Genomic DNA, 20,145 nt, shown 5'->3' on the forward strand with positions numbered 1-20,145 from the left:
TTCTTTCTTTATCTACAGCATCATGAATTCCCTTGTGATTGTTCTCTTCCTGTCTGGCATGGTGGCTATGATCATTCTGAGGACTCTTCATAAAGACATTGCAAGATACAACCAGATTGACTCTTCTGTGAGTAGGATGTACAGCTTTTACATGAGCATGTTTTTCTGTGCTAGTCATGTCTATCAACAAGTTTTCAATACAATCTGAAGAGATGTAGAGCTACCAAGAATTTGCTACATGATAATATGTCTGGGGGTTAAAAATAACTTTAGTGCTATTTCATCTTTCCTAACAGCAGGAGTATATGGGCAGATGTGCCAGTCTTTCTTTTGTAGCATCATTCGATGAACTTGTAATATGCAAGGACAGACGTCAGGGTTTAGAAGTATGTGGAGTGACTCAGAAACTTTTGGGAAGTATTTGAAATGCAGATCCCTTTGTTCCAAGGTCTCAACCAAGGAAAGCCTCTTTACTTCATAAGTACTTTCACATATGCCAACAGTGGCAAGACACAGTGCAGACACTGAAAAATGTTCTGGCATTGGTTCAAGATGTGGCAATTTCTTCTGTGCTTGCATTATGGAGTCAGTGTGGACATGTAGCTGGTGGTATGACACTCACCTAAGCAGCCAATGTATTATTTCTGTATTATTTATGGGATCTCCAACCTTGGTGATGTTCAAAAGCCCATCTGCACATGGTTCTGGGTAACCTGCTTTAGGTGGCCCTGCTTGAGCAGGGAGGTTGGACAAAATGAGCTCCAGAGGTCCCTCCCATCAATCACTGAGTGATAGGTGAGATTCCTTGTTAATGCAGGCCCATTTTAAGTCATGTTATATGGCCTTAGCAAAGGACCTGCACTGTATCTGTTGCAGAATTGAAGACTTACTACCCCCTTTGGCATATTTTCTGCCTAAAAATAGGTTTTATAGTCTGAACTATCAAACTTGATAAGTGTTTTTCGCCTCTTCAGGAGGTCAGGCTTAAAACTACTGCAGACAGGTATTGTTCCCTCTGTAATGAAGCTGCTTTAGGAAGCTCAGGTGTTGCCACTTTTCCAGTTCTAAGGTGGTGTTTCTTTAGAGTAGTTTGTAGTATAGCTTGTCCAGAAAGCAAGTGTGCTAGCACTTGTGATGTTTGGGAAGTTTGTACTCTAGATTTCATGGGAAGTATGATGCTGTGCAACTTTATAAAGCAAAGAAAACCCCCAAACGAAACCCACTCTATGAGCTGATTATTGCAAAAAAGGATCAAAAATTAAACCAACGGGAAATAATGGAGTGAAATTAGTGGGAGGCTGTGTAGCTGTCTTGCTGGATGTTATGGGAAAGAGTCTGACTGATACAAATTGATGTTGCCTTTTGCCTGGGGCTAGAAATTGTGGTGAAATCATAGAATCCCAGAGTGGTTTGGGTTCAAAAGGACCTTAAGATAATCCAGTTCCAACCCCCCTGCCACCACTAGACCATGTTGCCCAAGGCTCTGTCCAGCCTGGCCTTGAACACTGCCAGGGATGGAACATTTACCACTTCTTTGGGCACCCTGTGCCAGCACCCTCACAGGGAAGAGCTTCTTTATATCTAACCTGAACTTCCCCTGTTTCAGTTTAAACCCATCACCCCTTGTCCTATCACTGCAGTCCCTGATGAAGAGCCGCTTTTCAGCATCCTTGTAGCCCCATTCAGTTACTGAAAGCTGCTTTGAGGTCTCCATACAGCTTCTCTTTTCCATGCTGAACAGCCCCAATGTTCTCAGCCTGTCTTCGTACTGGAAGTGCCCCAACCCCTGCTCATCCTTGTTGGCCTCCTCTGGACTTTCTCCAACATCTCCATGTCCTTCCTATGTTGAGGACACCAAAACTGCGCACAGTGCTGCAAGTGGGGTCTCATAAGAGCAGAGCAGAGGGGCGGGATCACCTCCTTCAACCTCCTGCTCGTGCTTCTTTTGATGTGTACAGTTGGCTTTGTCTCCTGTTAGGAGATTACATATGAACTGCAACATTTCAACACAACTTTTGCTCACTAGCTGTGTTAGAACTACTTGGGGGTTGTGTGAATGATGGGGTTTTAATTTGGTCCCTATAATGGCTTTGCTGCCTTAATGGAAAAGAATATAACTGATTGCGAGTTAATAAGATTTGACCAGTGGATGAGTGAAAGGCTGATTAAAGATGATTCCTTCTCATTGGTAAAAGTGGTATCCGCAAGCCATAGAGGAGAAATAATGTCAGATACTACAAAGGTTTGAATTTTCATTGTTGTTGCTATCTGGATAAAGGAATACTTTAAAATGCACAAAAATGTTTCATATTGAAACTAACATCTGAAAGTACTTTTATTCTTCTTTGGTTTTGATATTTAATATCTTTTGTTAATGCAAATGCAGACGCTAATTTAAAGGGGAAGAATTTTTCCACATCCTTTAACTGATGGCTTTTGAGAAGCTTCTGTTTGATCTCTCAATTAAATTATGTTCAGTATCTTATACTGTCTTGTCCTTATTAGTTGGCCATTCTTAATGTGATAAGGAGGAAGACATGTAGGAGCTTGGTTAGTTTTGATGGGTAACGGAAGGAATAGGTGTGACTTCCAAAAAGCCATGCTTTGCTTTCCTGCCAGTTTGTGAGACTTCAAGATCTGTTACAGTTCAAGGAGCTCATTTATAAAGGTGTGAATTAGTGGTACAAAGAGGGCCTGGGCTGAAGAAGCTGCAGGGGAGCAACTTAGTATCTCACACATAGGGAATGCTGGTGATCAATGTGCAAGCCAGAGCTGGTGGTCTTGGTATACGCATTTCACGTTCAACTGATACCAACTGGCTTGTAGTATGATGTAGATATAGTGAGACATACATTAATGAAGTGTTTGGAAGTCATGGAGGTGCTTTGAGGATCTTATGACTAGGAGAAGATACCTGAAGAGAATTCGTGTCAATGCATTTTGAAGAGTGAGTGGTAAGAATTTTTTAGTCTCTTCAATCATGACTGAGTGCAAGGGACTTAATCTTAGAATAGAATCATAGAATCATAGAATAGTTTGGGTTGGAAAGGACCTTAAGATCATCTAGTTCCAACCCCCCTGCCATGGGCAGGGACACCTCACACTAAACCATCTCAGCCAAGGCTTCATCCAACCTGGCCTTGAAAATCTTTGTTAGAATATTTTGAGAACCAGGCTAAATTAATGGCTAAGATGCAGATTGATTCATTCCTTTTAAGATTTAGAGTAATTTTTAGCATACTGGCCAAGATTCAAACGTATCTTTTTAGCTTTGCCTTAGATATTTTGCTGTGACTGTAAAGTGTAGCTTCCTTGTTGTGTCAGGAACTAAACTCGAAGAATTTCTTTCTGCTTGGTGTTCATCATTTTGAAAACAGATAAGGATTTACTTCAGATGGTAACCTTTAAATTCTTTCATTCCTTACTTCCAACTACCTTCTGTCTTACCTCAGAACTTTATCATCATTGTCACAATTAGTTCAAGTTCAGACTTAAAGGAAAGTCTGGTCTTTGTGCTGTTTTAACCAAACCAACCTTCCCTTACTGGAAAAGCACTGATGTGTTGGAATTGTACCTTGAGATCTGATAGCATTTGCTTTGCAGGCAGAGGTAATTGGGGTTTGAGTTTCTTTGTGCTATCTTCTGTTTAACAGTTTTTAGGCTTTGTGTTAGTAATCAGACTTCTGAGAGTAATATCTAGCCGGAAAATACAAGCAAGTTAAGATGCTCTGTGTCATTCAACACTTGGGTCTGTATTCTTTCTAGCCCTGTTTTTCTTGTGTGTGCTGTACTCCTAGTGGTAAGCAGTCCATTAAACTAACCTCGGTGCTCCTTGTTGAATGAAACCTGTATCTCTTTGTGAGGAAGAGGGTGACTTTCTTGAGGGGTTGGTTCTTTGTGGTCGTGTGTGTTTGGTTGGTTTTGTGACGGGAAGTGTTTGTTTTGAGTGACGTGGTTGAAAAGTTCTGTTGTTAGTGGTTTCTTAGAGCTGCTGGACTGAGGATTCCTTCCCTGATCCATCCATTCACCTCTGGCACTGCGACAAAGAGTATTGGTACTTGCCCCTGTGATTGTAGGGAGCAAACTTCCTTCTGGAGTACAGAGGCCTTTTAATTCTTTCCCGTTATTGTCATTAAGACTGATATGCTTTGGAAGAGGCAAGAAAAGACAAATGCTTGAACTAGCTTGAAATGCTATAATCCAAGTTAAATGGAATGCTTTGTTTTAGTTTAAATTTAGAATGATGTTATATGGCTTGGCTAATTACATTTTGTTTCTCCTTGCTTTAAGAGATGAGGATTTTCTTGATAAAGCCTGTCTTTTTCTTTCACTGAACCATTAGGGGGTTATAAAAATCAAGGAGTGATGAATCAGATGCAATTAGTCTGTCTTTAGATCTAAACTGGAAGTTAATCAGACTTTAAATATGGATTTTGCATCATGTTAATTCACTACTGCTTTATGCGTCTTTGCTAAAGACATTGCTGATTTTATACAGGAAGATGCCCAAGAGGAATTTGGCTGGAAGCTGGTCCATGGAGATGTGTTTAGACCTCCAAGGAAGGGGATGTTACTGTCTGTCTTCTTGGGCCAAGGAACTCAGATCTTCATTATGACATTTATTACCTTATGTGAGTAACTTTATTAAGTGATGTGTTTGTCATGTTATAGCATAAGAAAGATGCAATATTATTAGATGAGAGAAGCCTTTTGGAAATGAACTCCTTCCTTTAGTAAAATATCAATGTAGTTTTATAGCAGTAACCTAGGTAGCTTCAGTAATGCTGCTGTAAGCAGTGTCATTCCAAACATGCTGTCTGGGCTCATTCTCATTCTTCATGATGCAGAAATGAAGCTTCCTTGTTACAAGTTTGGTTTTGGTTTGTAAAAGGAGTTTGTTGTGGTGTAAGTTATTCAAGGATCCGGTAATGCAAGTTCAAAGACATAAAATCAAAGCTTTGTTTTGTTCTCAGAACACTTTCTATCTAATACTTGTGACACAACAGTCTGCAGCCATGCAGGAATAAGGGCAAGAACGCACACCAGAGGAACAATACTGACACAACACTGAGATTGAGAGCCTGTTATATACATGTGGTGATGGAGACTGTCAGACTGTTGGTGTTTTATTATACGTTGTCTATACAGTATATCATAGAATCTCATAATGGTTTGGGTTGGAAAGGACCTTAAGATCATCCAGTTCCAGCCCCCTGCCATGGGCAGGGACTTCTCACAGTAGACCATGTCACCCAGGGCTATGGCCATGGGATTGGGGTGTATGAGAGCTTATGCTCATTTAAATATCGGGTAGTGATAGGGATAAACCTTTACAGTAGTGTGTTACAGAGGAGTTTTGCTACCCATCCACAGATGACTAAATCCTTTGTCTCTTTAGTCCTAGCTTGCCTTGGTTTTCTTTCTCCTGCCAACCGTGGTGCTTTGATGACCTGTGCAGTTGTACTGTGGGTCTTACTGGGAACTCCAGCTGGTTATGTGTCTGCTAGAATGTACAAGAGTAAGTACACGTGTTTGTTCAGTGTGAAACAGCAGGGTAAATTCAGAGTTGCTGGATTTAATGTAAACCTCACACTGGAGCTGGTGTCTTGAACAACAAACTTGCTTCTTGCTGCCCTACCGTGAAACAGTGGCAAAAAGCTTTGAACTTGAACTTGTTTTTATCTTTCCCTCAGCATTTAGAGGTGAGAAGTGGAAGACAAACGTTTTGCTTACAGCTCTGCTCTGCCCTGGGTTAGTATCGTTTGCCCTTGTTCTTTTATTCTTAAGTGTAGAGGAATGTGAGGTGGGAAGGAGTTGGAGGGGGAAGTGAACTGTCCTGTTGGTGTGCCCTTTTTTCTTCATTGTTCTCCAAGTTGTTCCTTTTGAACATTGCCTATAGTTGAATGTAAAGAGAAATGAATTCTGAAGAGTTGGAGCCCAGAACTCTACAACAGAACTTCTTAGCATCTTGTTTAGTGACCAGGGCTGGGAGGAATGATGGGACTCCCTCACAAGGCAGCATCACAGCCTGTGAGAATCACTGCAGCAGAGCATTAGGCGTAGTGATGGGCCAGTTCCAGTTATGTACCTCAACACTTGGAATGTTCCAGATGATCCTGTTGTAACTGGGAATAGTTATGGCCACTTTGTGGTTTCGTGGTGACTTTGGAATGTGTGTACTGCTTTTCTGTAAATAGGGAGACAGCCTTTTAGGCAGAACCTCTATTACCTTAATTATAGTATCAGTGTTTTCTTGTACCCATATTATTAAAAAGAACACAGGAAATAGAACTTAAATGTCTTATAGCTATATAGTGCTATACTAAACAGCAGATGTTTCCTGTGCTTCTGGGTGAGAATGATGCAGAGATTCTCTTCAGTTGGATATAATCTTATATAAAAGTAGATAGTGTTTCTGATACGGCTGTAGTGTGTATCACCCTATGGCAAATTCTGTTGTGCTTGGGAAGAGTAGTGCCTCTCCTTTTTTTCATCTTCTCATAGCTGTCAAGACCTTCTGTGTGAATTAAATCAGTGAAGAAAGGGAGCAGAAACCAATTTCTTCAAGTCCTCTGTATTTCTTAGGTGCAACTTTGGGTACATGAAGCTCTCCCTTGACAAGTGCCCTTGGCAAAAGTTGAGCCAAAGGTTATAAATCATTTGTTAAGGTATTTCTCCCCCCTCAAATGAATAAAACATGACTTGGTTTTGAGTCGAGTAGAATTTTATCAAGTGTAAAGTGTGTGATAACAACCAAGAGTAGGGTTTCTATGAGGAAATCTTACTTCTAAACCAAATGTGCTGCAGTCTTCCTGCTGTCATTTAGATGTTATCAAAGAGCAAAGAAAACATTTATCAGTGGCAGAAATACCATGCTGATCATTTACATTCCCAAAGAAATGAAGTTGCACAGAGGAAGGAAAATGATTGGGGATGGTGCAATAGGAACAGATGTCTTGATTATGTTATGCTACTTTAGTGAATTTGCATAATATCATAAACAGCCCAAGGCCATTCGAGTCCCAAGAGACTGATGGCAGCTCATGTTTGCAGTACTTCTAAATTTGGAGGGGGTAATTGGGGTCTGTGTTAGGAGCTTGGGTGCATTATGAAGATGAGCAAGTCTTTAAACTGGCTTTGATTTGTTATATTTTGTTCCACAAGACACTTACACCAGGGGTCGCTTGGGTGTGCTTGTTTAACCATTGCCCCAGCCAGTTTGGTTGGATGTAAGGCTTCTCCTAGGGCAAAAGGAACCTGTCCTCTCTCCCTAGAGAGAGCTCTAATCCTCCCTCCTTCCTTTTTAAATACAGTGGAGGATGCATGGTCACTTCAGGCCAGTTTAAACTGTACCTTGGGAACACTTTTTCAGGAAACCCCCAGAAAAGGGGCCCGTCCTTGAGCTGATTTTTTTTGTGCTGCGTCTCTGAATCCATGAACAGTGGCAATTCAAGCAAGATTTTCTGTGGAAAAAGCAGAACTGTTCCTTTACAGTACATCCTGCTTTGTTTGGGATGGGATGATTGAAATCCTCATCATACATCTCGGAGTTCTTTTCTAGTGGTTTCCCAGGTTGTTTAGAACACGAGGCAGATGCACTTAACTGGGGAGGGAAGAACAGGGCTAGAGTTCTGTCATGATTGCTACAGTCTTTGAGTTTGGCAAAGGTATGGGCTGCTTAACTGTGTGACTTCATGAGGTATTAATACAGAGATTCTTTCTTTAATCCACCCTTCTGCTCCTGTGTTGCTGTGACAGATGCTGCAGCAGGGAGTATGTTTGTTGTGAGAGTGACATGTGGCTTCCTAAATAAGAGATTTTGCCATCACTGTGTTGTTTCAGAGGGCATTTGCTAACTCTGAAGGACCTCAGTAAAGGAATGAAATGACTGGCAGTAACAGGAAAGGTGATTCAGATAGAGGTTTTTTAATTTATTTTCTATTTTTGCACTCTTTATATGCATTTTTATAATGGAATATTTCTGTTACTTCTGGTTTTATGTGCAGAGTCTGTATCGAAATAGTGGCTTTACTGTAGATACTTGCATTGGAAGCATTCTTACATCAAAGTAACTAGGACTATTAGGGAATGAAAGGTTGTAAGAAGCTAAGTTGTTCTGATGCAGACTCATTACTGCTTTATGGTTTTTAGTGCTGATATTTATTCCTTCCCAAATATTTTACTATCTTTTTGTGATATATTTTTCAGCATTGTCTTTGCTGATTTCTTCATCATGAACCTCATCCTGTGGGTGAAAGGATCCTCAGCTGCCATCCCTTTTGGCACTTTGGTTGCTATCCTAGCTATGTGGTTTGGAATCTCAGTCCCACTGACTTTTGTTGGTGCATATTTTGGCTTCAAAGAAAAGGTAGGGCTCTTTGAGCACAGATTTGAAATGCACTTGTCCTCTGGAGTTGAATCATTAGATCCCCAAGCATGTAAGATCTGTTTGGATTGAAATGTCTGTGGCACGATGGTTGGAAAACGATGTTTCGCTTTGTCATTATATATTACAACCATAACTTGAATTTATGCTGGTAGTCATAGAATCCCAGACTGGTTTGTGTTGAAAGGGACCTTAAACTCACCCAGTTCCAACCACAGGCAGGGAACACCTTCCACTAGAGCAGCTTGCTCCAAGCCCCTGTGTCCAGCCTGGCCTTGAACACTTCCAGGGATGGGGCATATGTATTTATTCCTAATGCTGGTGCCAAGTTTGTAGCTTATTTTATTTGGTAACTTGTGATGGTTTAGGAAAGAAAATCAAGTGATGTTTGTCAAGTCTTCAGATGCAGATATTGGGGAAAAGTAATCTGATTTATGATATAACAACTTCTCTTTTAATTGCATTCATTTCTTCTAAAGCCTATTGAGCATCCAGTGCGTACAAACCAGATTCCTCGCCAAATTCCAGAGCAGTCCTTCTTCACAAAGCCCTTGCCTGGTATCATCATGGGGGGGATCTTGCCCTTTGGCTGTATTTTCATTCAACTGTTTTTCATTCTGAATAGCATTTGGTGAGTATCACTCTGTTTACTGTTGTTGTTCTAGTTTATGCTATGGTTTAATTATAAACACACAGTGAGTTTGAACATCCCAAACCAGTTAATATAAGGAATAAACCAATTTGTCAATTTATCTTCTTGCAGACTTGTATGGAATTCCAGGATCTGCATATTTATCCCTGTGCTCAGAACTTATAAAACTAGTTCTCATTGACAGCTGCAAAGTGTGAAGTTAAAGTCTTGTCTTGTTTTCTTTCTGGCTCTGAGTAGCACCAGTGTGGTTTCATGCTGTTGTGATTAGGTGGTGCCTAATCCGTTGTGTGTGTTATGATTTATAAAACTAATATGGAGCAGTTTCAGCTGTTAAATCAGAGTCAGGTCGAGAAATTGGGATTCCATGATCTGTAAAACAAAGACATGCAAACACCACTCCTAAATCTAGTCAAAACCTAGTTAAGCAAGTGCATGGAGAGTTAAACCAATGCAGTCTGTCGTAACTTCCACAGGGCAAACGTGGAATGCTTGGTATGTTGTAGTTCAGTGGAAAATACTAACCTAAAAGTGCCAGGTTTTTAAGGTGTCCTCTGTTTATGTTGAGATTTCTTACAGAGCAGATTTCTACATCAGTTCTTGAATCAAATCTGTTAGATGTATTAGCCTTTCACGTGAGTCCTCAACAAAGGTAGAAACTGTGTAATATAGCTGTGCTGGAAAAGGTCATTTTCAATTTTTATCCCACAAAAAGGAAGCAATGAGGGAATGTACAACTGATACCCTTCTGTCAAATGTTATGCTGCCGTAATTGTCACCATCACTCAGTAAAGTTGGTTACCTGAAAGACACTAGATTAAAAGTAACCAAATATGTTCCCCTTGCATTTATTTTCCTGAGTGTTTTTGGGTTTGGTCAGACTTGGTCTGGGGATAGGCTGGGAATGGAGGAGCATCCTGTTGGATGTAATGAGGAGATGCAGAGACACCTGATAAGACTTAGCTGCAGTAGGAGGAAGGAAGCACATACTGTAGCTGAGGAAGAGTACGGGTGATGCAAGAGTCAGATAAGTTAAAGTCCTCCCAAAAGGGAGATCTGAAGTGATCAACATCTCTAGAGGAAGTTATCCATAACTGTTCTGTGGGAAAACTCATAGACACTAATTTCAGGAGAAGCAGAACTGAACACTTTGAGCACTGCTCTGTAGAGCAGTGGTTTTATTCCTGCCAGCTTAAATGAATGGATATTTACAGGGCACAACTTGGAGCACAGCTTGGGCATCAGGTGATAGTGGTAAAGACAAAGTTACCTCAGTGGTGTGGGGTTTGGGGTTTCTGTTTTGGTTACCTCAGCGCCTGCAATGGCACTGTAAAATAGCTCAGAACTTCAACCTGAAACGACTCTTGGTTTTGTTCTTATTTCAGGTCTCATCAGATGTATTACATGTTTGGATTCCTCTTCCTCGTTTTTATAATCCTCCTTATTACATGTTCAGAAGCTACAGTTTTGCTGTGCTACTTCCATCTGTGTGCAGAGGTAAAAAGTACACTTTTGATGTAGATACCACTTTTAGGTAGAAGACGTTAGAAATACTCGAGGTATTCCCATACACTGTGACGTGCTGTAAAAGGGAGTACCCATATATTCCCGTATACAGTCCATATGTGATTGGATTATATTGTCAGACTTTGACATGCTTGTTTTAGGCATGCTTCTGGAATGCACCTTGTGCTTCCAAATTCACCCTTTGCAGCAGATAAACAAGAATCAACAGCCTTGATCTTAGGATGATTTCATGTTCATAGTGGAAGTGATAGAGCTCACTTGGAGAAAGCAAGAAGTATCTATGCGCTATGTTGGAATCCTTTTTTGAGGCAAATTTTAAAGAATTAAATGTGTTTCATGAGACAAGGTTTATTTTTAACCTGTTTTTTCTGTGTTGTCTCTTACTGAATGGTCTGGGTCTTTCAGGATTATCACTGGTGGTGGCGCTCATTCTTGACAAGCAGCTTTACAGCAGTTTATCTCTTCATCTATGCAGTTCATTACTTCTTCTCGAAACTCCAGATAACAGGAACTGCCAGCACCATTTTATACTTTGGTTACACAATGATCATGGTCCTGATCTTTTTCCTTTTCACAGGTAAGTACAGTGTTCAAACTGAAATGAATGGGGAGGTGTCTGTTTTTGCAATGAGGTACTCTATCTGAAACATCAAATACACTTTAGGCTGTGTTGCTTTTATGGCTTGTGATTCACACATCACAATAAGAGATTTAAGGTATTTTTTTTTCCCTAACTTAAAATTACATTTATTTATAGTATAATTAATTTTCCTTTCTTGCATATTCTATTAGCAGTGAGTTCAAACCATTACATTTTCAAAGTGCTGTTCTTGTTCACTTTGATATCAGGTGTTTTGAGTCTGGATTTCCTATGTGGTTCTAGAAGTTGTATAAATAGAGATAATTGCATATGGAGAATAAAAGATGCTTTCAGCTTTCATTATTAGCAAGTGAAGCAGGTTGGTGCTGGACAAAACGTGACTGTTGACAATGGAGTTGTGATGCTATTAGAGATGGCCTTACCTGCTCATTAAGCACTACTTCTTAATGATAGGAATGTACCTTAACTGTGTAGGAAGTTATTTGAAATACAGCTACTAATAGCAGTCCAACTTCTCTGATGTTACTCATGCAGACTAAGTGTTTTCTACAGAATGACTCTAATGTTCATAATCACTTGACTCAAACTATAATTTTGAGGTTGATTTGATGAGAAATCTGTGCCAGTTTTACCATGTGTTAGATGAAATTAAAAGCTCTTTGAAGGGTACTGGCCCTTAAAAATAGCCAGGAGCATTTTATATTGGTGTTCATCATACTGCTGCTGTTGTGAATGTAGTTTTAACATGTGAAGTCACATCTTTTATATATCGCTGCCTTTAGTATCATGAAGTACTGCAGCGGCAGAACTAGAGAAAATCACAGAATTCCAGACTGGTTTGTGTTGGAAGGGACCTTAAAGCTCATTCAGCTCCAACCCCTGCCTCACAGGCAAGGACACCTTCCACTAGAGCAGCTTGCTCCAAGCCCCTGTGTCCAACCTGGCCTTGAACACTGCCAGGGATGGGGCAGCCACAGCTTCTCTGGGCACCCTGTGCCAGCGCCTCACCACCCTCACAGGGAGCAGCTTCTGCCTAAGAGCTCATCTCAGTCTCCCCTCGGGCAGGTTAAAGCCATTGCCCTTGGCCTGTCCCTACAGGGCCTTGTCCCAAGCCCCTCTCCAGCTTTCCTGCAGCCCGTTTAGGCACTGGGAGCTGCTCCCAGGAGCCTTCTCCAGGCTGAACAAGCCCAGTTATACAATGGATTGTTCATAAAACCAACCTTTACATTCATTCTTAAGATTTGTAATAGAGGATCTCTCTGTGCATGATAATTTGTATTGTTACTTTTTAACATCACCTGCCTGATTATTGAAACCTGCTCTAATTACTTTGTGTTGGCTTTATGAAATGCATCACTTGGCTCTCTCAATGCAGTCAAGAAAGAGTGGCTAAAATAAGTATTGAAAGTAAGTCTTAACATCAGACTTCAAGTTTGGCAGTTTAACACTGAGAAGAACCTCTTTCATCCTTACTGCCTTTAATGCTGGTTGATATGAGAAAATAAAGCGGTGTTCATAGTAAAACACTGAAGGAAATTACTGTATGTGTTTGAACAAATATATTTAATAATATTAACTGGCACTGCCTGCTGGTTTTCTACTGTTTTGTTATTTAGACCTGTGGCTCCTAAAGAAAGTAGAACAAAGAAGTTCAGTATAGAAGTGGAGATAAAAAGGGAGGAGGATTTAACTATAGGTTTTAACTATATCCCTGCCCATGGCAGAGGGGTTGGAACTAGATGATCTTAAGGTCTCTTGCAGCCCTAACTATTCCATGTTTCTATGATTCTATGAAACACAGAAATTAGTATATTGCCAGTTAAACCTTTATTTAAATCCTGGTGAAACACACAACCTCCAGATGTCCTTTGTAATGTGTATATATATTTAAAAGAAGCACCACACTGTACTCTAAGCTGTTTTAATTCCTTTTAAACTGAAACAATATGTTAATGTGTGCCTGGGGTTTAGCGTAGGTTAGTTGCTATCCTGCCAATTTCAATTTCACTTAAAAGATGCAAATTGGGAGAATTAAAAATATCCCTTTCATATATAAAAGGATAATTGCAATTGGCATGGCAGCTGCTGGAATGGCATTAAAAGCTTCAGATGTGCTGCTGCTCCTGGAGTTCTTGATGTGGAGGCCCCAAAAGTACAAGAAGAAACTGGGCTGCTGTTGTTTTCGCAGTGTCTTATTATTTTAATAGAACCACAGTAGTGAGGGCTGTGCTGCATTTCTGCTCCATGAAGAAAGCAACTACATGGTCACCCTTTATTAGAATAGCTTGTCACGAGAAAGGTAATGGGCATAGTAGGTATATGGAGTGTGTAGTAAATCCTTGCTAATGTAAAATGCTGTGATAAACTTCCATGTTTAGTTTGAAGATTGATTTGTGGGTGGCTGAAGAAGCGTGAGCAGCAGGTTGAAGGAGGTGACCCTGCCGCTCTGCTCTGCTCTTATGAGGCTCCACTTTCAGCACTGTGTGCAGTTCTGGTGTCCTCAACATAGGAAGGACATGGAGTTGTTGGAGAAAGTCCAGAGGAGGCCAGCAAGGATGAGCAGGGGCTGAAGCACCTCCTGTATGGACACAGGCTGAGAACATTGGGTCTGTTCAGCCTGGAGAAGAGAAGCTGTGTGGAGACTTCAGAGCAGCTTTCAGTGTCTGAAGGGGGCTACAAGGATGCTGGAAAGTGGCTCTTCATCAGGGACTGCAGTGATAGGACAAGGGGTGATGGGTTTAAACTGAAACAGGGGAAGTTCAGGTTAGATATAGAGAAGCTTCCCTGTGAGGGTGCTGGCACAGGATGCCCAAAGAAGTGGTAAATGCTCCATCCCTGGCAGTGTTCAAGGCCGGGTTGGACAGGGCTTGGAGCAACCTGCTGTAGTGGAAGGTGTCCCTGCCCATGGCAGGGGTTGGAACTGGTCCTTTCAAACCTTAAACCATTCTATAATTCCATAGAATGTGAGCTGTTCTGGACAGAGGACTTGAGCAGAGAACACCTAACTTTGTTTTGTCAAATATTCCTTAATAGCAGTGTCTTTGCAAAATAAGGGTTCAGTCCTTCACAAGTTCATGGTGTTAGGGAGTTTGCTAATACAACTTTACACACCGTTGGTTTTAATGACATTCTTCTGTATGTATGTTCCCCAAATGGGACCTGGTTCTGTTCCACTTAACTTAGCACTAGGTATTTTGGTTTTCCTTATTCTTGCCTATTAGGTCTCAGCAACTGACACACAAATAGAGAGGGCACAGTTAACACCTCCTTTGTGGCAGTGTGTTGTGTGGTCATGACAAAAGGAATCATAACGAATAAGTAAATAGGAAGTGAATGCTACCAGTGACAATAATATCATCTGTGTGCTGAAATCTAACAACTCATGTGCACACCCAAAGCAGACAGTTTTATTTCCATGCACAAAGTGCAGCTAATCTTTCAGGAAATAGGAAGTGTGGTTGAATGGGGGGATAGCTGCATGATTACATGCGGTTTATGCCGGGAGACAATGCTGAATATAGTCAAAGCATGTTGCTTTACTGTGACCTCTATTTTTGAACATCATTTTCACTTGTGAGTTAATGCCATTTTCAAAATTGAGTTTTGATCTTCTGGGTAGATTGTGTTTAGAATCCAAGATTCTGAAGCACCTACCACTGTGCAGTGATTGAAAGCAGTATGATACAGAGAGCTTTTAAGGTACATAAGAAGTATCAGCCAAGTGAAGAGTGCTTTTCTATTTGCTTTCTTACAATCTGTTCGTGCTTGGAATTCTTTCTTCTTCATTAAACAATAAAGCTACAAGAAACAAGGAGAGCAGAACACTCTGCTTAATGTATTTTGGCATTATTCTGTGCAGTAATCCTTGCTTTTAATGTTGAATTTAAACCAGTTATTAATAACTTTCCCTTACCCAGCTAGATGTGAGCTCTCTGTGTTTAAGATCTGCTCTCTGTGTTTAAGATCTACTCTCTATGTTCAAGATCTCCTCTCTGTGTATAAGAGAACTGTTGTTGAGTTCTCTGTAGTATGTTTATTGCAGACCAGGTTATTCAACAGTGTATGAACTGGAGGACAAAGATCAAAAACCAATGAAAGTATTGGTGTCTATTCTGATCTTTGAGAATCTTGTGTGCTATTCAGGTGAGGTACTTTTGACAGTGGGGGCCTTAGGTCCATGTTCCTTTTGAAGTTTCTGGTCCATAGAGGTATCCACATCTGGAATCTGTAGGATACATTTATTCATGGGAGGGAAGAAGAAATGCTAATACTGGTAAGCCCTCACTATTGATGTGGGGGTAACAACAGAAGGAGTCTCTGCTGACCAGGGAATCACAGAATCCCAGACTGGTTTGGGTTAGAAGGGACCTTAAAGCTCATCCAGTTCCAACCCCTGCCACAGGCAGGGACCCCTTCCACTAGAGCAGCTTGCTCCAAGCCCGTGTGTCCAGCCTGGCCTTGAACACTGCCAGGGATGGAGCATGGATTGTACTGACTGCATAAGGCTGTATCCTGGTGATGAGTGTAGCCTTTCCCTCCTGAACGTGGAAGTTCATGGTTCAATTCTGGTGTCTGACAAGCATTGCCACTTAGTGCTTGTGTTAGAAACCATAGTCTTGCTCTAGTTCCAGTACATTGGCAAAATTCCTGATTAAAAATTAAAAAAGGATGTTAAAAAAGGATGCTAAAGCAGACCTTTTTAGGGGGGAAGTTGAAAATCGATGCTATTGAAACCTGTGAAAGTCTGTTTATAGATGAAATGCATCCTCTCTGTGTGAAGTCTTCAGGTTCTGCTATGAGGCCGTGTTTTACAGAACACTTGCATCAGAAAGATTCAGAGTGACAAGGACTGGAGGATAATACTGTGGGGTTAGAGTGTGTTCCCATATGAATTATGGCATGCTCAGAAAATGGTGGTAAATCTCATTCTGGTGTTAGTTATACCTTAAATATCTATCTGCTATTCTAGAACACAATCAGGACAAAAATGGATCTCTTCTGTTGAACAGTTGGAAGAAACATTGCTTTCAAAGCTGTAAAAGGGTCAAAGTGGGTTATTTTATGAACATACACACACATAAGTGGCTGTGAACTGTTTAAGCTGTAGACCTAAAAACCCAGGTAGGGGTTGGCTTTGTGTGCCTATAAAAGTCTGTTTCCTAAATGGCACTCATGTGCCTGCTAGTGGTGACAGCAGCATCACATTCAATGATTGACATGTACGTCAAGCAGCCTGGTCCTAAAGTCATAGGAGCATAGAATCAACCAGGTTGGAAAAGCCCTTTAAGCTCATCCAGTCAAACCATGCCCAGCCCTGCCAATGCCACCTCTGCCCCATGGCACTGAGGCTTCATCTCCACGGTGAGTGAACACTTGCAGGGACGGTGCCTGCAGCCCTGCCCTGGGCAGCCTGTTCCAATGCCTGAGCACCCTCTGGGGCAGGAATTGTTCCTCAGCTCCATCTAAACCTGCCCTGGGGCAGCTTGAGGCCGTTTCCTCTTGTCCCATCCCTTGTTCCTTGGGAGCAGAGCCCAGCCCCTCCTGGCTCCATCCTCCTGTCAGGCAGTTGGAGGGAGCCATCAGGTCCCCCCTGAGCCTTCTCTTCTCCAGACTGAGCCCCCTCAGATCCAAATCAGTAACTTAGCCTGGGGATGAATGTGTGGTGTGAAGTTTAACAAGTGCTGTTCTCTGGCTAGTGAGCTGGATTACAGTGCTGTACTCTGTCCTGCTGGGAATTGTTAGGTTTCTCTGTGAGCAAACTCTTAAGATGCACTAACCACTTCCCTTTTCTCATTTTAGGGACTATTGGATTTTTTGCCTGCTTCTGGTTTGTAAGTAAGATTTACAGCGTTGTGAAAGTGGACTGAGAAGCTTCAAAGTGGCTTTTGAACACATCTCCCTCTGATAATTTTACCATGTATTGAAAAGCATCCTGTGTAATTACTCTAATTTGTAAATGCTGAAGAGCGGCCTACAGCATCAAATAGGGATTTTTATGGAAGGAAATGGCACCACTGGAACCCTGTTTACATCAGTATACTCATTGAACACGTTAATTCTAAGAATTCAAACAAATGACATCCCAAATTGGAATTAGGACACCCAAAAATTCTGGTTTGAGTGCGTTATACAGTTCTCGAGCTGAAATTCCTTGTGATCTGGGTTATCTTTGTTACCTTTTTTGGTTACTCATTTATATCCCATGAACGCATAGGACTGTCAAGTTAAATCTATGTAAAATGTGAATTTTTTTTTAACTTAACTATGATTGTACATATTCTCCTGCACCTTCTTTCCAAGTAGGTATCTTCTTACAACTGTACATGCATTTAGTGTCATGTAGACTTTATTAAAGGCACCAACACTGGGTTTTGTTCAAATAAAACTGCACAACTCTGCCTGACCTGGTTCCTTTCATGTTAAACCTTCACTTCTTGGACATAAATCCCATTGGTTTGATCTGTTTATGGTTTTGGAGTTTTATATGGGTGGTAAGCAGCTTGGCTGTGACTCTGGCTGCACATTGGCAAGCAGAAGGATGGGGAGGTTACTTGGACCCATGCCTGTAGGATTGACTGGGGCTTCTGAAGCTGCTGCTGCCATTCTCTGTGCCTCGGCTGTGCTACCCTCGCTTCACCCAGGTACTATTACTTTCTATCAAAGAGTGAAACCCTTTTCCTCCTTTTAGCTCTTCAGTACACACATCTCATTGTCCTTTATCCTATGAAGGTTGTATGCAGCTTCTTGGGAAGTTTTGCCATGAATTCAGTGGGTTGGGAAATGATTTTGGGTGATTCTTAAAGGTGAAGCCTTTCTTCCTGCTCTGCAGAGCTTGTGGGGAAATGCTGGGTTACATGAGCTGCAGTATCTGAATAGCATCTTCAGTTATAAGCTTGCATTCTTCTCAGGAATGGTGAGGTTTTAGAGGCTCTCCAAAGCCTTGGATTGCCCTTGAAGCTGAGCAGAGTCACTGCAGACGCAGAATTCACATAGCAGTGGTACTGACCCCGCTGGAGATGATGAATAAGGGGATGTTCACTCAGATTAATGGGTGAAATACTCAAAGCTTATTAACTGGCATATGGAAACATTCATCGCTGGAAGCTGCTTTTCCATGGCTAAGCCTGCAATTTAACAAGACCCAAACTGACTCCCCATCTTTTTGTGGGCATACACGTATCACGTAACTGTAGTTAAAGCCAAAATGGAATCTTTGCTATGAGGATTTCCAGTCTCACCTCTACGTGTCGTTGTTCCATCCAGGTTACTTAGTGTAAGACAACAGATCATCTGATGAAACTGGGATAAAAAGGAGGCTTTAGACAACAAAAAGAGCCAAGTGTATGAGGAGGAGCTGGCTGCAATAAAGATGGTTTCAGATAAGCCTCAGGTATGCTCTTGATGGCAGCTTGGCCTCCCAAGTGTTCTCCCCTCCTACCATCAAAATCTCAGAGGTGGAAAGCTACACTTACCATCAGAGTTGCCATCAGCTTGTGCTTATCTGCTGGTTCAAGAGCACCAGTTGCTCTATTAAAGACCTAATGCCTGTGAAATTGGTGCTGCTCTGTTTAAATAGGTCCTTGCTATTAAATTTGGAAGTTGGGGGGAAATTTTATTGGATAGTTAAAATAATACTAATAATTAAAAAGAATTATTGGCTGAAGCAGCTCTGAAATTCTCCATGTTCAAAAGGAAAGGAATTCATGAGAGAACCTGAATTTACAATTGCCATAAACTCCCAGCGTAAACCTTTGTCAGGTTAATAAATACACATTTAACAGGAGGTGAAGTAAAATGAGTTGTAAAGCTGTAGTTAGGGTGCTTTTACTACCAGTGAGCTGCAAAGCAGAAACTGGGTTAAGCAAGCTTCTGAAGCTTGCCAGTAGCATAGAGCCAAAGCCATGCAAGTACAATCAGTCTCAAACAGGTACCATCAGAGGACTCTGGGGGGTGGGTTGTTCTTTGGTAATGGACCCCAGTCATGCAGATGTGGCATCATTCACCAGTCCTTGTGGTGAAGACCAGAATGCTGCAGAGCAATAGAGTGCATCGAAGCCAGAAAAAGCCCTAGCCAGGCAGTAGTAGACTGCTCTTAGTTTGAATTTTGAGTGCAGAATGGGCTGTAATAACGTGGGTTTCTGGTGATTCTCAGTGCTCTCTGGGAGTTTTTAGATGCTGGGTAAAGATCTGGTCCACCCTGTGTTGAACCTGTGTTTGAAGATGGAATGGTCAGTATGGGACATGGGTGTTGTAAGGTAACTGGTGTCTCATCTCTCTATTAGCTTATGAATAATAGGTGTTATGGGGAAATAACTGTTACTCATCTACGCCCATTAGAACAACGGGCTCAGTAAAGCATTCCCTATGCTTTTGCAGATACTTGAGCCTTTCTGGCCTCTTTAAAAGTGCAAAGAAACCTGGCCAAGCTTTAGCTTTGCTGAAGCGTGTGTGTAGGCATCTCCATTGCGTTTTTGTGATGCTCCGGTAACGGGCTCGCAGCAGATGAAGTAAAGCATCTCCCGTGTAATAGCATCTGTCTTGTAATAACCACCCAGATCCACGCTTTGTACGGCGTCACGTTTGTCACACTTGAAGTAAAACTTGACAAGTTACAACAGAACCTCAAAGGAAGGAGGGATTGCAGTGCTGATGTTTTACATTTCATTCCGCTTGCTTGAACAGCGTTGAACGCATCCAGCCACGTCTCCATTCCTGCCTGGAAATGCCAGGAGCAAGGCCGTGCTGGGGTGGCCCTGGGTGCAGGATGGAGGTGGAATTTGTGTCACACCTCTGTAAACCTCCTTGAGGACCATAAACGGTGCTGCCTGGGTGGGAGCTGGAAACATGGGGCTTATTCATAGTGAGTTGTGATGTGATGAACAGCAATAAACTTGCCTTTAGTGGCTTGTCTGATGTTCCTTATACCAATTGTGCTCTTCTGTTTTATAACAGATTCCCAGTTCACATTTAAGATGTTTCCTA

The 20,145-nt window shown here is 41.5% G+C and overlaps 2 protein-coding genes across 2 annotated transcripts in view; one reads left to right on the forward strand and one right to left on the reverse strand.

Moving 5' to 3' along the window:
• The window catches only part of LOC134168071 (transmembrane 9 superfamily member 2-like), a 28,904-nt gene extending 11,345 nt beyond the window's left edge, over nucleotides 1-17,559 (forward strand). The window contains exons 9-17 of the mRNA XM_062627390.1: nucleotides 19-127; nucleotides 4,499-4,631; nucleotides 5,399-5,518; nucleotides 5,694-5,751; nucleotides 8,209-8,368; nucleotides 8,866-9,017; nucleotides 10,421-10,532; nucleotides 10,968-11,139; nucleotides 16,963-17,559. Of these exons, the coding sequence (XP_062483374.1) occupies nucleotides 19-127; nucleotides 4,499-4,631; nucleotides 5,399-5,518; nucleotides 5,694-5,751; nucleotides 8,209-8,368; nucleotides 8,866-9,017; nucleotides 10,421-10,532; nucleotides 10,968-11,139; nucleotides 16,963-17,030 (1,084 nt within the window). The 3' untranslated portion in view covers nucleotides 17,031-17,559. The remainder of the gene's footprint in view (nucleotides 1-18; nucleotides 128-4,498; nucleotides 4,632-5,398; nucleotides 5,519-5,693; nucleotides 5,752-8,208; nucleotides 8,369-8,865; nucleotides 9,018-10,420; nucleotides 10,533-10,967; nucleotides 11,140-16,962) is intronic.
• Nucleotides 1-20,145, reverse strand: part of RBMX (RNA binding motif protein X-linked) — a 156,573-nt gene that overhangs the window by 31,018 nt on the left and 105,410 nt on the right. The window lies entirely within an intron of this gene.

This window comes from Pezoporus occidentalis, unplaced genomic scaffold, assembly GCF_034315485.1.
Source record: "Pezoporus occidentalis ecotype Australia unplaced genomic scaffold, CSIRO_AGI_Poc_V1 ctg30, whole genome shotgun sequence".
Lineage (NCBI taxonomy): Eukaryota > Metazoa > Chordata > Aves > Psittaciformes > Psittacidae > Pezoporus > Pezoporus occidentalis.